The following is a 16,081-nucleotide window of genomic DNA, read 5'->3' on the forward strand; positions in this document are numbered from 1 at the left end:
AAATGAACAGCATCTCTGTTCCCCCATTTGACTGTCCTAAAAATGTGCAGTGTCTGATGTATTCCACACTGTCAGGATTAGAATCTTTCTAAACGATCTTTCAAGGGACAGCTAAAGTATTTACCAATTTTACTTTATTTTACTATCATTCATGTTCAACAAGATGTCTCACAGCAACTGCTTAGAGATGGACCAGATGAATTTTCAAGATCTTTCCTAAATATGTTTTCTACAATTCCATGATTTATTTTTCTACTTTGATGGAAATATCCCTTTCAGGACCTATGTCTTAAGCAAAGGCACTGTGAAAGTCTCTGCTGCTGCTTCTCTAGCCCTCCAAAATCTACACAAGTCGTTGGCATGACACCTGCTTCTAAGAATATTAACGAATATCTTAGTGGCTTGTTATCTAGGAAGTGTAAGTGCTCAGGAGAGGTAACATTTTACCCATGTTGTTATGCGTGTTACGTAGTATGCGTGGATGTCAAGACAGGCTTTTTGGGTAACTAAGTATAAATAATTAATGGCTATCTGGGCATCACCCAAGATAAGCTTAGAGATGCCTATCCAAGATCAGGGAAAACTGAATGTGAAATAAACTGTAAGAAACTAGGATTGTTGTCTAAATCTTATCACCATTGCTTTTGCAATCACTCCTTTACAAATTCATAAATTGTCTCTTATCCCTGTTCATAGATGTTTCTTGCAGTGAAATGGTAACACCCTGCTCCTTCAGCTGTGCTGCTGTGGTTTTCTGTGCCACAAGAATAGGCTTTCAGAGAGCTGGGTTCTGCAGAAGCTGAATTGTGGAAGACGCAGCACACTGGAAAAGTAAATGCTTTGATTTCCCATGGAAAAAATCATGTTCAAATGTGCAAAAACATTAAACTGATTCTGCTGCACAATGTTGACTTCACTTCTAGTAGAATTTAAAAGACCAGCCAGGGAGACCACGAGGCTGGCTGCACTCAGTCCGCTCTGACACCTTCCTACAGAACAAGGGGGAACAGGTCTATCTGCTCCCATTGGGCTTCAATGTGACATCCACTGCATCATTGGTTGCATCTGGCATGGAACTGAAAGAATTCCTTGATGTGGATGTGTGGATGTGGGTTGCAAAGTCATCAACAATGTGGTAATGCAGTTTTTTGTGAACCTTGTGTAACATGCTGTCCAGTAAATGGAGGAAGTTCAGCCCGGAATGAAGTGCTGCACCTAACTGAATTAGAAAATGACGGAGAAAATATTTGGAAGAAAAAATAATGAGCAATTATGATCTTGCTTATAGATACTAAAAGAAAGTAGGTCCTATCCTACCAGGACTGACTTTATACAGTCTCTTCTGAATGAAGAAAACAGGGCTTTTTTTGGTCAAGCACAAGACTTTTTTTCTAGATTTCTCACTAAACAGCAAAGCTGAGAAGGCAGAAACCTTCCTGATGCTAAAACAAGTAAGCAGTGACATCTGGGACTGAGCATTGAAGGGCAGAAAAGAGGGTAAGATTGTCAAATTTATTTTGGAGGTTTCACAGTATTTTGACTTAGCTGGAATGAGGTAAAGCTGAGGTGGTGGGAAAGGTGTGGAAGAGAAAAGGTTGCTACTGAGATCAGTCAATACAAAGCAAACATTTCTGAGAGAATATTCAAAGGAAAGTGACAACTTCAACAACTTTAAGCTCAGACTTGTAGTGGAGCTCCACAGTATCCTATCATGGTAAAACAAGTAAGAGAAAGAGTCAACAAACAGGACAATTACCCACCAAACTTAGCAGGGGAGGAAAGGACTTTCTGGAGGGGAACAAGCAGGAGTAGTAAGCAGTGTGCACATCAGGGAACCTGATCTCTCTTTAGTACAGTTTGATTTAATTTCATGAACTAGTTAAATCAGTTACCTTAAACTACACTACTTATTACCTAATGTAAGCCTATGTTGAGCTGTTGCTGAATTTGCTGCTTTAGTTGTGAACGTCGTATAGATGTGTGTATATAAGCTTACGTAAGAAAAGTAAAGTATTATTCTACATAGATCAAAAACTTGTATTAGCAATAAATGTTGTTTTCTTAATTAAACTGTATTCTGAATTTCCTTGGACTCAATTACACTTTTGCATGACTAAGAAATGCAGAGTGTCTGTAGAAACCAAACAGGCTAATGTTTGGAATTTTTAGTTCTTCTTCGGTTAAAGAAGAACAAAGCTGTTTTGGCCTTCAGTCACTAATACATTAACTCTTTTGAGTAATAACACTGGCTTTTGTCTGTATGTAATCCTACTACTTTCTTTATCAGAAATGCTTGTTCATAACACACAGTATCTGCAGATGAGTGGTCATGAGGCCCAAGATGCCTACACCATCTCAGTACATGAGGAGGTTGAGTGTCAATATATTTATTGGGACCTAGAAATTATTCTCTTAATATGGTATCTTATGGAACCTCCTTTGACTTCATTTTAAACTATTAAAATAACTTAATACTGTATAAAGTATACATCATATTTATACAGTGTAACATTACACTGTACCCTTCAAGTTCCTGCTCTCCTTTGCCTAATGTTTTGGAGTATGTATAAGATGGGCTTTTATTGTATTTCCTCTATGCAAAGATTTTTTTTTTATAGATACTGGTACTGTACCTTTTTATAACAGAAATTTCTGGAGAACAGAGGAAAGAACAAAGGCATGTTTTGCTTTGCTGGTGAGTAGTACCAGGCTTTCCCTTTCAGATTGCTCGTTTACCAGAATCTGACAAATGCAACATAAGTGCAGCATGTGACCTGTTTTCAGGTTGTCCTCGGGAAAACCTTAGTGTTATATATTGGCCTATTCCCTTAGACAGTCAGCACTCACCTGAAGTGTGCACCAGCAAGGGACTAACTAAGAGCAGGCGTGTACTACTGTATCACAGAGATGAGGATTTTCTTCCTTTCTTTCCTAAAGAAGTAATTTTCCACCCCAATAACCAGAAGACTTGATTACATTGCAGTCATCTCTCACCTGATCAGCTTGACCTTGCCTTTAGCTTCCTTAATTTCCACATTGATTCCTATCAACTTGTGTAGTATCATAAGTAAATGAAATGGTCTGAAAGGACAGGCTAGGATTTGCAAAGCAATTGAACAGTGTTGTTTTTAACCACTAGAAACTTGAACTCTGTAGAAAATCTTCATAAAAATATGATGTCTCTTCTTAAATCACCACCTCAGCTCTAGGGGCTGTCAGCTTTCTGTGTTTTCTCACCTGGCATACTTTGTCTGTCAGGAAATCTAATAGCTTGCAACTGAAGAAAGCTTACTGGAGATCTCAGTTTATTTCACTTGCACTCAGTTCATCAGAGTTCTTTATTCAGTTTTGCATATGATTAGTGTCTGCTATAACTAATGGAAGATTCTTTATATCTATAATCAGTTTTTCTGCTACACCTCTTTTCTATGATCTCTGTCACAGGTCTTGATACAAGGGTGTCAAATCCTTTAACACTTTTATTCTTAGAAATGTTGTACCCTATTTTCTGACATGATTATTAAGTGCACTATAGACACTTAGGTTCCACAATTCTATTCATTCCATAATTGAGAAAAAGTTATTTTTCTTTCAAATTGAAGGAACTCTTAAAAAGCATTACTAGAGTCAGTGGCAGGCCATTATACAGTTTCTTAAGGCTTTAATGATAACTAAATATAGTTGATGAATCAGATTTGAACATCCCAAATTTTATATCTCCATAAATGTTTTCTTCATAGTATCATGTCACAATGTAAAAGTCTATTTTATCTTTCATTAAACCTTTTCTACCTTTTTCTACTTTGAAAATGCTTGTTTTGATGTAGTCATCAAACCTACCCTTCAGTTTGGTTATCTGACTCAGACTGAAATATGAATCAAATCTGCTTTTTACCCTCTTACTTCTATCTGGCAATATTTTTTTGCTTTTATTTCCACTCTCTCTCTCATTTTCTCTCTTTCTCTCTTTCTCTCTTTCTTTCTTTCTTTCATTCATTCATTCATTCTTTTTTTTTAATTATTGTAATTCCAGTTCTTTGAAGTATGAAAACTTTTACATTGGTTCTACAGCTGATGTACTTTTCTGCCCTGTCATTTTTAGCTTGGTTTGATAATGAAATAGAGCACTGTTTTTGACATTGTATTGCTAACACTGTTCTGTGTAAGAAGGACTGTTGTATTAGGTAAGATAAATATACTAAGGGGCAATATACTGCAATAGAAGAAAAATATTTTCCTTCTTTTTCCTACTTTTGCAGTGGTAAGGGAACACCTGCTGTTCCTTATTTAAGATCTAAAAATGAAAACTGAGTTAATCCTTTCAGTAATTATTATTTCCTTTTGATATTGTTCTTCCTTCCTTGCTTAGTGATGAAAACTGTACTTAGTCACCTCGTTAAAACAGAGGTGCAATATAATCACAAAATCACCATTAGCCTCTTGAGTGTCCTTCACACATTTCTGAAATCATTCTCCACTTCCCCCTGGACTTCACATTAAGTTATGAAGATTGTTTTTATGCCTTTTGGAGTTAGGTATAGATAAATCTTTGTCCAAGATGTAGAGCCTGCAAATTCTTTTGGGGCAATTCCACAACTTAGGCACTGTAATCTGCTACACAGAGCTTGAAGTCAAAGAAAAAAAGCTAATAAAAAAATCCTTTCTGAGAAGTAGGGAAAAGTTATTATTTTAAGCTCTACTTTACATTTGACTGTTTTAGCCTATGAAAATAACAGAGTGGGCTATATACTCTTATGTGCAGGGCATTGCTATATAACAGAGAGCCTTTACTGAGATTGGTTTGGATATAACGGGAGGAACAGATTAGCCAAAAGTCCTTTGCAGCTTCATGAGATTCCTCTCTGCCCAGCCTTGGCATGTGATTTTTCAGCAACAGTATGCCAACTGCACCACTATTTCCAGCTATTTTCCAGCCCAGTCTTTTAGGTCTTTTGCTTAAGTTTTTAAGCTACACTTTTAAGCTAGATTGTTTTATGGTGCAAATATTAATATCAGATAAAAGTACATTAGAAAGAGAAATACATTTTTAGTGTGGAAAATCTCAAAAAAAATCTCAGTGTTGACAAATTTTCTTGCAGAATCTATAGATCTTCTGTTGAACAAAATTGTCACTGCTAAGTGCTGTGAGATTTTTGCTGGAGAAGAGTCAGAGAGTTGAGAACTTCTCCTGGCGATCCAAACTTTTGTTCTTTCAGAGTCAGGGAGCTCTCTACTGATGAATGGGAGCGTGGAGAACTGCTGCCCTGACAGTTGTAACCATTGGCTGTGAGGCAGGACGTGCAAGAGGAGTTTGGCTGGTGGCTGGACAAGTTCTAGCTGTTGCTAGGACAGCATCTTCTCTCTGAATGGCTTTTCACAAGGCTTTTCTGAAAGTAAGGAGAGGTTATGTCTGCTGTTTAGAAAAGATTAAGTAACATGCCGCAGTGAAGAAATGCCATGTTTTCAGCAGTTTAAAGCACTTATGCTAAGTGCTGGCCCGACTTCAGACCTTTGGTTCTCCTAAGCCAGGAGCCATCAGTCTATCTCACAGGTGTCAGATGGAGCACAGGTATGGATTTTAAATGTATTAATAGAAAGTGACCCTTTTAGTATGGTTGTTTTACTTTACAGAGAAGAAATACTGCTTGTCACATTCAGTTTCTTCATTGTTTCTAGTGAGATGCAGATAATTTTGAATGCTTCCCTGGGCATATAAATGCTGAGTAACTACAGGATCAGCTCTCAGTCTCCTAATCTTCCTCTGCTAGGTACACCATATACATCTTTTGATCTACAGACATATGTGGATCAATGGCAACCTGATGTTTCGAGTGACACAATATCCTGGATGTTGCAAAGAACCTCCTGCAGTGCTACTTTTTAACTTGGAAAAGAAAAATACAGCCCAGTAGACTGCCTGGGAAAGACTGCTGACTACTGTCATATTCAATATGTTTCTTCTAGTGTTTAGTGATATTAAGCTGGTTTCCAGTCCTTTTTCCACCTGTATTTGTTGATTATGATAACTAGAAAAAAAAAGTGATAGACTCGGTGGTGAAAAACAAAACTTTTTTTTTGCTACTTTGAAAGCTTTCTATTCCGTACTCCGAAGAAACCAAGGCTGTTTAATTTTCTTTTCAGAAACAGCCAGAAGAAGCTCTGATCTACTGATTTACCATTTAATCCTAGTTAAGAAAATATAATAGATACATAAGTATTTTTAGAGAATAGTTCTCTCTCTATATATATATATGTATACATAGATATTTTTATACATACATTATTCTCGTCAAAACAAACCTGTGGTATGTGGTAGCACTGAGTCACCAATATTCATCATTTTCATCTAACATCTATGATTAAACTTATTAGAGATTCTATTTCTGTGGTTATACAGAATTGGTATAACCACATTTCAACACCAAATGTTTCAGGCATTAAGCCTAGCAAATTTTCTGCTACACTGAGCAATTTTATCCTCTGCAGTTCACTATTTGTTTGTGCTTTGCAGCTAATAGCTTCTGTTGTTAAAATTAGAAGTTATGTTCTTTCCATTAATATCTGTCAGCTGCCCACCTTCTACATCTAATTAATCTTTCTATTTATTCCTGTTGTATGGTGATATAACGCAAATCTTTATAGGTTAAGTTGTGGGTTATAGAGTCTACTGACCTTCTGCTGACAATGCAAACCCCTAGCCGTAACCTGGGAGCTGTGATTGGTCTGAAGTCCTCCTTGTCCCCTCAGTCTCCTCTGTGCCAGCTGATGTGAAAACCTAGGGATGAAAATGAGGTGGATTTGATTTGTTTTGTGAATGCATCTATCTTTCATAGTTAGACCTTTCATACTTCACTCCTAGTCTTAGCAGTGACTAGATAAGGCAAAGGTCCTGATTTCCTTATTCATAAGTACTGTTTTCAGCAATGCATGTAATAACTTTTGGTGTGTAAATAAGCATACTTTCATTAGGCTGAAACTATCTTTACTTAATCATGTTTCATTGTATGAACAGCAGTCAACCCATCTTTTTCAGTCTCAGTACCAAAACTACCAATTCAATAATTAAATATTTATCTGTAAACCCTGAGATTACGAAATCTGAATTGCACTGAAATTCTGCAAGTTCTTAATTAATTAAATACAGCTGTTACTGTCAGATCTTTTTTCTACTGCATCTACACACTGAAGAAAAACAGTCAAAGAAAGTGAAGTATCAAAATAGAAAGGTATTTTAATGTTACCTAATAAATCAGGCTATTGCTTCAACTGAAGTTGGGAAAAATCAATCATGTTCGATCAACAAAAGTTGGGTCTTGAACATGTAGGTAGGAAAACCTTAGGAAGAGCTGCTTTTACTCCAAAATGGCAGATAAAGCAAAGTGATTCTTATGAAATTAAATGATTCACACAGTGAACAGTAAGAATCCTAGCTAGAATAAAAAAGGAGCCCCTTTTTGGCTCCAGAAAACTCAGAAAATCAGAACTGTAATGCTAGACTCAGGTCAGTCTGTCTGGAACCTCAGAGGTTTGTATTTGGGGTTCCATCCTTAAAACAGACTTTTTTTATTTTGAAAGTATAACATAGTTTTAAAAATTTACAAGACCTGTGAGTAAGATGCAACTTGAGTGCTGAAGTATACAGTGAAAGTCGTTTAATTGCGGAGGATGGATAACTATGGCTGGGCTTAAGGATGGGGTTAATGGAGAAGGTCAGCCCTCTTTAAAGTTGTTTCTTTTATTTAAACAGTTGATGGAAATCTGACTAGTACAAGAGGCATCTTGCTTCTGCTGGACTCTGAGGTGCTTCTCTGTGGCCAGGCAGTAATGGAATACTTGCAATTTTCTTTAACTCTTTTGTACTGGAGCATTGGCACTTAAATTTACTCACTATATGTGCTGCTAACTTAATTAAGCACTGCCTTTTTAATGAGGGACAGTTTTTTCTGTTTCCAGTCCCCATACTACCCTCAGCTACTGCTGAGCATTTGGATCTCAGTGCTGTAAAACTGTGGCCCAGGCTGTAGCTCTGGAAATATCACTGTGCAACAGGAGTGGGCAGGGTCCAGCTGTCCTGTCGCCAAGCCAGGCCAGCAGAGCGGATCAGTGACAGTGGGGCCAGCCAAGGTCCAGAACGTAGTTGAGGTACATGGCCAGGCACAGATGTGCCTGCAGTCTAGGTTGGGTGAGGACTGAGGTGAAGTGCAGCTCAGGAAAGCCATGGCAGGTCCCCATCAGGCTCCTCATGTCTCTTTCTCACACAGGTCACACATGGCCAGCAAGGCCAAGGTAGTGCTCTCAGTGCCCTGACAGATACAGGGCTGTTGTTTCTCACATTGATATTTGTGACTTTTTTGATGAGGAAGAGCCACAAGACACAAATACCTGGACATCTTCAGAAATGATCCTCAAACGTTTTTGAAATTCTTGTGATTTTGATACTATTTTCAAATCTCAAAAGACAAACCAGATTCAGATAGCTACATTTATAACCTGCAGGTTTGCTTGCTTCTTTTGAAAGGTTTTTCCTGGGGGAACATCACAACTATCGAACAGATGAGCTTTAATCTTACAATGACAAATGAAAAACGAGCCTACAGCTTTGCACTTTAGGCACACTTCTGCTGCAAGAGAGAACTTGCATCATTCATTTAAAGCCCATGGGGTTCATTAGTTTTAAAAACACTAAATGGAAGCAATCACAATTGAAACACAAATCTTTATGATCCTTTAGTGTCCTTACTTGCCCCCACTGTTTAATTTGTAGTTGTGGTTAAAAATAGAAGAGATAATTCTTCCAGATCCAATTTTGGAGTCGGACTCTTCGTCTCTTGGGATCTGAATTTAGAAGCAAAATAGAAGTCATGCTTTGTCTGATGCATGGGTAAAATCCTGTTCACATTGCTCCCTAACATCCCATTATCATAGCACCGTGACTCCTTTTCTGAAAACCTGGTCTGCAAGAACAATGTTCTTGGAGCCACTGCCCAAAGAAGCCTAAAGCAAAGAGATTTCTTAGCTTCCCTCTGGCATGTTTGGAATTATAGAGGCCTCCACGTGGATAAAACTGACTGATGCCTCACAGAGGTTTTTGTTGGTAACTTCATTTAAAGAATTCTCCTTCACCTGAGATTCACTCTGGTAAATTTTATTGTAGGAGAAAAGATTTTTGTCCACTTAAACTTGACATTTTATTCCCATAGTAACTTCCCTCAGAGAGCCTTCCAGTTCAGTTATTTATGAGGTTATTGTATAGTAGCTCTGAGAGAGGTGAATATTTCCACTTTCCAGTTGAAAAAGATGCTTTGTAGTCTATTATGTGTATCCTGATCTGACAGTGAAGTCTATTACAGTTAAAGTGGAATTTAGACTTTCTGTATTTTAGCAATACATTTTCTCAAGGAGTATCTTTTCTGCTGGACGTACCTGTCAACCTGTTTATCTTTGCAATAGATTTCAGAGATTCTTTTTGTCAGCATATTCATAAGTAAGAAACATCGTCAATCAGAAGCACTCTTTTCTAAACAATAGGGAGTTATGTTTCATCACTTGCAAAAGGTCTTAAAGACATTTTACATCTGAGCAGGTCCTGAAACTTTTCTCCTTAGTTTCAATGTCAAATTTACTCTTTGAAAGAGATATGAACAGCATGGAAACTTACAAAGGCTTTCTTGCTATTCACTGGTTGTGATAAGGTCTAGTACATCAATTCAATTGTTCCTTGATGATTTTTGATGTTTCCAGTGTTGCGAATAAGTTAATAGCTTTTCTGAACCAAATGTTTACCCTATCACAAACCAAAACTCTTTGCGTAGCAACAAAAAGGGATCTTAAAAATTCCACTGATCTTAAAAAAAAAAAAAAAAAATCACTGACTTGTGATTTTATAATAGTAAAATTTTATAATAGTAAAATTTTTTAAATCACTGCTTTACAATAGGCTACATGGTTGAGTGACTAAGAAGATATCAAAGCTGGAATTATTTTCCACTAAAATAAGTTAGTCTATACAAAACAAACTTTCTTCTAGAAATTAGAAATAGCACTAGAAGAATGCTTTGTTTGTGGTTCTCCTGTAAGTGGTTTATGCTGCAAAAGTCTTTCTGGCATAGGATGTTTATTATTATTCCTGCTTATTTTCAGAAGACTAATTGATTGCCTTCCTGGGATTGCTATCTAAGTCAAAAGACCTACTTAGCAAAAAATTTTAAATCTTTATCACATGTACTCATACATGAGATGAAAATGCAAGTATTAGAGTCAGTATATTTCAATAGGATAGGAATCAAAGTTTGATCTCTACTTTGATCTCTACTTTGATATAAAAAAAATTCTGTAAAAGTCAAATATATAAACTCTACTAAAAAGTACTGTAACTCCCCTATGAAGGTGACTATCTCATTCTACTGCCCTTGAAACCAGACTTCTAACAAAACTAGCCTTGTAGGTTATCATAAGGTATCAAAATTAGCTAAATCCAATCTAGACATCCATGCCACCACCAAAAGGGATGCTCCTGCTCTCCTCTCTGTTCCTGTTGTCTGCAATGTGTCAGAGATGGTGTCCATGTGACTGCATCATTTTCTTGTCAGGTTTTCAAAAAGCAAGTCTTTTACCTGGTCTTTACCTGGTTCTTGTCACTGCTTCGTATGACAAGGATCATAAAGAAGGGCTAAAACACAATGTTGGTGAGGTGGCCTTAAAGAGAATTTTGTTGTGTGCATAAGCTCTAAAGCATATAAGTTATACTCCTGATGTTGGGAAATGTAAGTATTTTCTACTTCCTCTCATTATTAGGCTGTCTTAGAATAGAAAGCTCTCTATTTTATTTCTATTTAAAAGCTAAAAGCAAAATGAAAAGTAATATTTATTGAAACGTTCTGATTTCAGAAAAAAAGCCAGTCAGAAATGCACACACACTCCACATGGACACAAACAGACAACAATAATAGCAAAGCAAAAATGATCATGAATCCGTAGCAGGGAATTTTTAATTTCAGCTGAGATCAGTGAAGACCTTTTCATTTTGTAATTCTTTGACTTCTTTCTCCAGTGAAAAAGAGGTAAAATGGAAAGCAGGAACAAAACAAAAACATGAGAAAGACCCCAAATCTAGATAATTTTCTGCTCCTTTCATTGGAGTTGAAATCAAATTATTAATCAAAAGTTCAGAACTTCATAGTGCTTTCGCATCCTTCAGACTGACATTATTTATTTAAAATAATAAATTTTCCCTCTCATCTCTTCCTACATTTTCTCAAGAAAACCATGTCAGGCAAAAACTTGTTTTTCAGTTACTGTCTTTTTTCCAGCCACCTCAGAGTATCTGTGTATGCCTCTGAAAAAGAGTAAACTGTCTGAAGATCACAGAGGCAGCAACTCTCCAATTAAGAAATATTATGATTAAATTTTAGACTAGTTTTAAAGGGCATAAAGCCAAGAAAATTTGCTTTATGTTTTAATCTAATGCTTCCAAGAAGAACAATGGGAGAAATACGCAGTCACAGGAGTTCTTCTGATTGCTACAACTACCCTGTGCCAGTAAACACATATTCATGCTCAATCATTCAGAACGGAATAGCTAATTTCATCAAATCAGTGTTAAAATTCTTGTGAAGCAAAGCAACAGCTAAACATTCCCACACCTTCTACAGAGCAATAAAATTTTGCTTTTCCCCAGGATAGCAATCACAGCAGCCCTTGCAGTCCTTGGAGCTTCTGATGAAGCCCTTACTAAGGTGACCACAGGGCAACCTCTCAGTAGACTTCTGGCAAAAATGAACCAGCAATGTGCCCGTGTGGCCAAGAAGGCCAATGGCATCCTGGGCTGTATCAGAAGCGGTGTGGTTTAGGTCGAGAGAGGTTCTCCTTCCCCTCTACTCTGCCCTGGTGAGATCACATTTGGAATATTGTGTTCAGTTCTGGGCCCCTCAGTTCAAGAAAGACAGGGAATTGCTTGAAAGAGTCCAGTGCAGGACCACAAAGATGATTGAGGGAGTGGAGCATCTCCCTTATGAGGAGCAGCTGAGGGAGCTGGGTCTCTTTAGCTTGGAGAAAAGGAGACTGAGGGGAGACCTCATTAAAGTTTATAAATTTGTAAAGGGCGAGTGTCAGGAGGAAGGAGCCAGGCTCTTCTCAGTGACAGCCAATGACAGGACAAGGGGCAATGGGTGCAAGCTGGAGCATAGGAGGTTCAATCTGAATATGAGGAAAAACTTTTTTACTGTAAGGGTTACAGAGCACTGGACCAGGCTGCTCAGAAAGACTGTGGAGTCTCCTTCTCTGGAGACATCCAAAACCCACTAGGATGCGTTCCTCTGCAACCTAGTTTAGGTGATCCTGCTCTGGCAGGGGGGTTGGACGGGATGATCTTTCGAGGATTCTGTGATTCTGTGAATGACGGTGTTCTTAGAACAAAATCCTACTGCAGTTTACAGCTATGGGACATTTTGTGGACCTCAATGGCTTGTTGACAAGTCTCTGCTCCCTATAAATCCCTCCCAGTGGCTTACAGAAGATGACATCAGGGTGACTTTTCTTAGTTTTGTTGATGTATCACGGATTTCTCAGATGGGGTCTTGAGATTGTAGGATGGCATTCGGTAGTTTCAGTTTAAAGCTCTCTCAAAAAAAAGCTGTAACTACTCGCAGCTTGTACTGCTTTCCCAAGAAGCAAACTTTGATTTACATGTTTCAGGTAGTTGCTTGATATATTTTACAGACTTGATGTATTTAATGACAGTATGTTTTTATTTTGCCTTATTAGAGGTGTAAAAAGCTCTGGAGAGAAATTTTCATTTAAATTTTGGGTTCAAACATATTCTTGTTTACCAAGGAGTTGCAGTCTTCTTGACAATGAAAAATTGCATCGTCATTTCTTTTATAGCTTTTACAGATTAGTGTCAGAAAAGGAACTATGTTACTTTACAGAATTAAAAAGGAATCAAGGTTTTGAGAATTGCTCCTGGCATCTTTTTTTAGCAGCTTAGTTGTTTTCAAACATTAGTTTTCCTTGGATTTCAAATTTATTTCTGGCTGTGGCAATACTTCTGTTTCTCTAACAGTGTAAATCAATAGCTGCTTCACCAAATTCCTTTAGTCTGTTTTAACAGGATTTTGGAAATTGGTAGACTGTTGTAGTTCTTTCCAGTATTTATTTTAAAGAATGTATTCAGAAAATTCACCATCCATTTAGGAAGAAAACACACTTTTAACAATACAATGTGAGGTGATTTTCACTGAATACAGAGTAGAACCCCATGATGTTGGTACTGCTTTTGATGAGCAAACTGTGCATCATCTAAATATTCCGTGAATTTGAAGTGCCACTAAAATTGCATGTGAAGTACTACCTTGTAGGACGATTAACATAAGGCAATAAGAATTCCTGTAATGCATCATGGCAGATGTTATTTAGCCCACTCTGTTATCTATGGTACCAGTTATCTATTGCTAGAATATAGGAATAAGAAAAGTTAAAAAATTATACCTTTTTAACGTGGTAGTACGGAGATTTTCTTCCTATTTCTATCAATCTAGAGAAGAGGTAGTTGCCCCTTCATCATCTCTGAAAGGCAACATAGGTGGGAGGTAACAAGCAACTCTATAATTCTATTTGGATTTTTTTAACAGAAAAGTGCCAATTTCAGTAAAATTTAGTTTATTTTTGGAACTGATTTTTCCTCTCAATATCTTTTTAATGGGTAATTAAACTTTTTGCAAAATCAAAATACTCTTACAAAAATTCAGCCTCTACTGGAAAAGCTAAGCTGGTTTTGAAAATTTGAATAGAATTCAAGCTTACCTTTTCAAACTGATTTCATTTTAAGTCTGTTCAAAGCTAGACTACATTTCTGTGATATGACACTTCAACAAAGTGTGCATCACGCAAGTGCTATGGGTATATGTACATAATGGGAGATATAGTCCGCCCACCACATCTCATAGATGGACATAGTTACCATCACAAGGAAGCACAGTGTAGTACTGAGCTTCTGTGAAAGAAACCGCTTGGATCAGTCAAGAAATCTGAAATGAAAGCCTTTTGATAATACAGAAATGTTTCATTTTGATTGAGGAAACTGAAGTATATATTTCCTTTTATAAGATGGACATTATTCTGAACTTCTTGAGTTGCAGCAGGGTGGAAGATTATTATTGTTGTAATCTTCTTGTGATAGCTTAAAATGGAAAAAAAAATGGTATTAGTTCAAATGGAATACTTCAGTTCAACTGATAAATTAGGAAAATTGCATTTTCAAATCAACAGTCATAATTATTTTGCTCCATTAAGAGCCATATCTTTTTTCTTTTTTTGCGTGTAAACTAATGTTCAAGTATCAGAACCTCCCAAGAGACAAGAGTTGCATTTTCCACATGTTCAACCTGCAAACATGGTTTTAAAGTTCAAAGTAAAATTAACTGAATTTTAAATACAGTTCATTTGACATACAAAGTTCTTCAGTTCTTTCTAATTGCAAGTGAACTCTGGATAATTATAAAAAATTTTTAACATCATAATTAAAAATAGTTTCTATTGAGACTAAAACACTTATTAAGCCTGAAGAATTGAGACATTGTCATGCAATTCAAATGCAAAGCCCGTAAATACAATGACAGAAAGCACCACACTCCATATTTGATGAAATAAAACCAGCTCTGAAACGGCTTTTTTCCTGTCCTTCAGTTATGTAACTCTTTCTAATTAGTAGCTTCCCCAGTCAATTAATGTACAGGAATGGTCATTCTACTCAAAAACTAATGAAGCTATATAGATAGATTTTGCTTTCTTTGCTCACCTCAAAGATATGCCTGACTTTAAAATTCTGTCAATAAAAATTATTTTGTACTTAATTTAAATGATATTTCTCTCTACTAGTGAGCTTCCCATGAACAGAACATGATGAAATGTGTCTCCTTACGTCTACCCTAACCTTTTTGTAACCTTTTAACCTTAATCTAATTTTTAAGCATCATTCATGTTTGTCCTGCCTATATCCACTTGAGCTTGTGACTTCATCATGAATACTGATTATATATTACTCTATCTACTTGGTTATTAATCTTAAGTGTTTTTGCGTGGAAATACAGTAACAATTTTAAGAAGCTTTGATGGCTGCTGAGACCTACAGAGATTCTGTCAGCACAGTCTTGTGGCTTCTTCTGGAGAAGGCTAGAGAATCTGAAAAGTAGACAGATACATAAAGAAGCTTGTTGAATCAGATTGAAATCCTAACAGTAACACTGTCCAGTGGCTCTCAGATCAAACCATACAGGCCAAATCTAGGAGGAAAATCAGATTTAGTTATTAGTCTGTTTTTCTGGTTCACACAGAGCAGGAAGTACTAGAACACTCTGAAACAGACCTGTAACATCTAAGACAGTGCTCAGACATAAATAAAAATCAATTTTCTTGGCTGATGGCCACATCACATTTCCTTGTTTCTGTTTTCTATTGAGATCAGTGAGAATGAAGCTAGATGTCTTAAAATGCTTATTGTGTTCCAAATATGGCTTTACTGTACACCTCCTAATGCTACAGTAATCATGTCCTGGATTTGGCTACTGCCGGACAGTATAAATAAATAAATCAATGGGACTCAGCTAGAGAAGGAGAATGTCTGCTTTTAGCTCTGGATGCTTCAAGTTATTCCAATTTTTCTTGAATTGAAAGGCCATCATTTAATTTCTATGTTGTAAACCATGTGTATGGCTGTTGTTTGACCACCTTGGATTGGATATTTGCTCTTGGAGATAAAAAGTTCTTTCAGGTAATGGCTATTGAGTATATTTGAACTAATCACAGATACATGCTATAAATATGCCTCAGCTGCAGTAAGAACAGGTCTCTGTAGAATCCACCCGATACACATTTTGCCTCTTCACCTAGGCGTAATTTACACTTGAACAACTGATCTGTAACATGAGAATATTTTAGATTAGCAAAGCCACAAATAAAAGAGTAGAAATTTCATGTTCTGGTGTGACATCATAAAGCAAACACAATGATCTGCATCAATGTAACAGTTCTTTTTTTCGTTCAAATCACTGTACTACTCATGAATAATGTAGCAGAGGTGAATGCA

The 16,081-nt window shown here is 36.8% G+C and overlaps 1 protein-coding gene across 1 annotated transcript in view; it reads left to right on the forward strand.

Annotated features, from left to right (window-relative positions):
• Positions 1 to 360: 360 nt before the first annotated feature.
• LOC104548081 (serine/threonine-protein kinase 32B-like) overlaps positions 361 to 16,081 on the forward strand; it is a gene marked incomplete at its 3' end in the record, with an annotated part of 29,081 nt that continues 13,360 nt past the window's right edge. Inside the window, exon 1 of the mRNA XM_010193999.1 lies at positions 361 to 418. Coding sequence (XP_010192301.1) covers positions 361 to 418 — 58 coding nt within the window. The remainder of the gene's footprint in view (positions 419 to 16,081) is intronic.

This window comes from Mesitornis unicolor, unplaced genomic scaffold (assembly GCF_000695765.1).
Source record: "Mesitornis unicolor isolate BGI_N332 unplaced genomic scaffold, ASM69576v1 scaffold26871, whole genome shotgun sequence".
Classification (NCBI taxonomy): Eukaryota; Metazoa; Chordata; class Aves; order Mesitornithiformes; family Mesitornithidae; genus Mesitornis; species Mesitornis unicolor.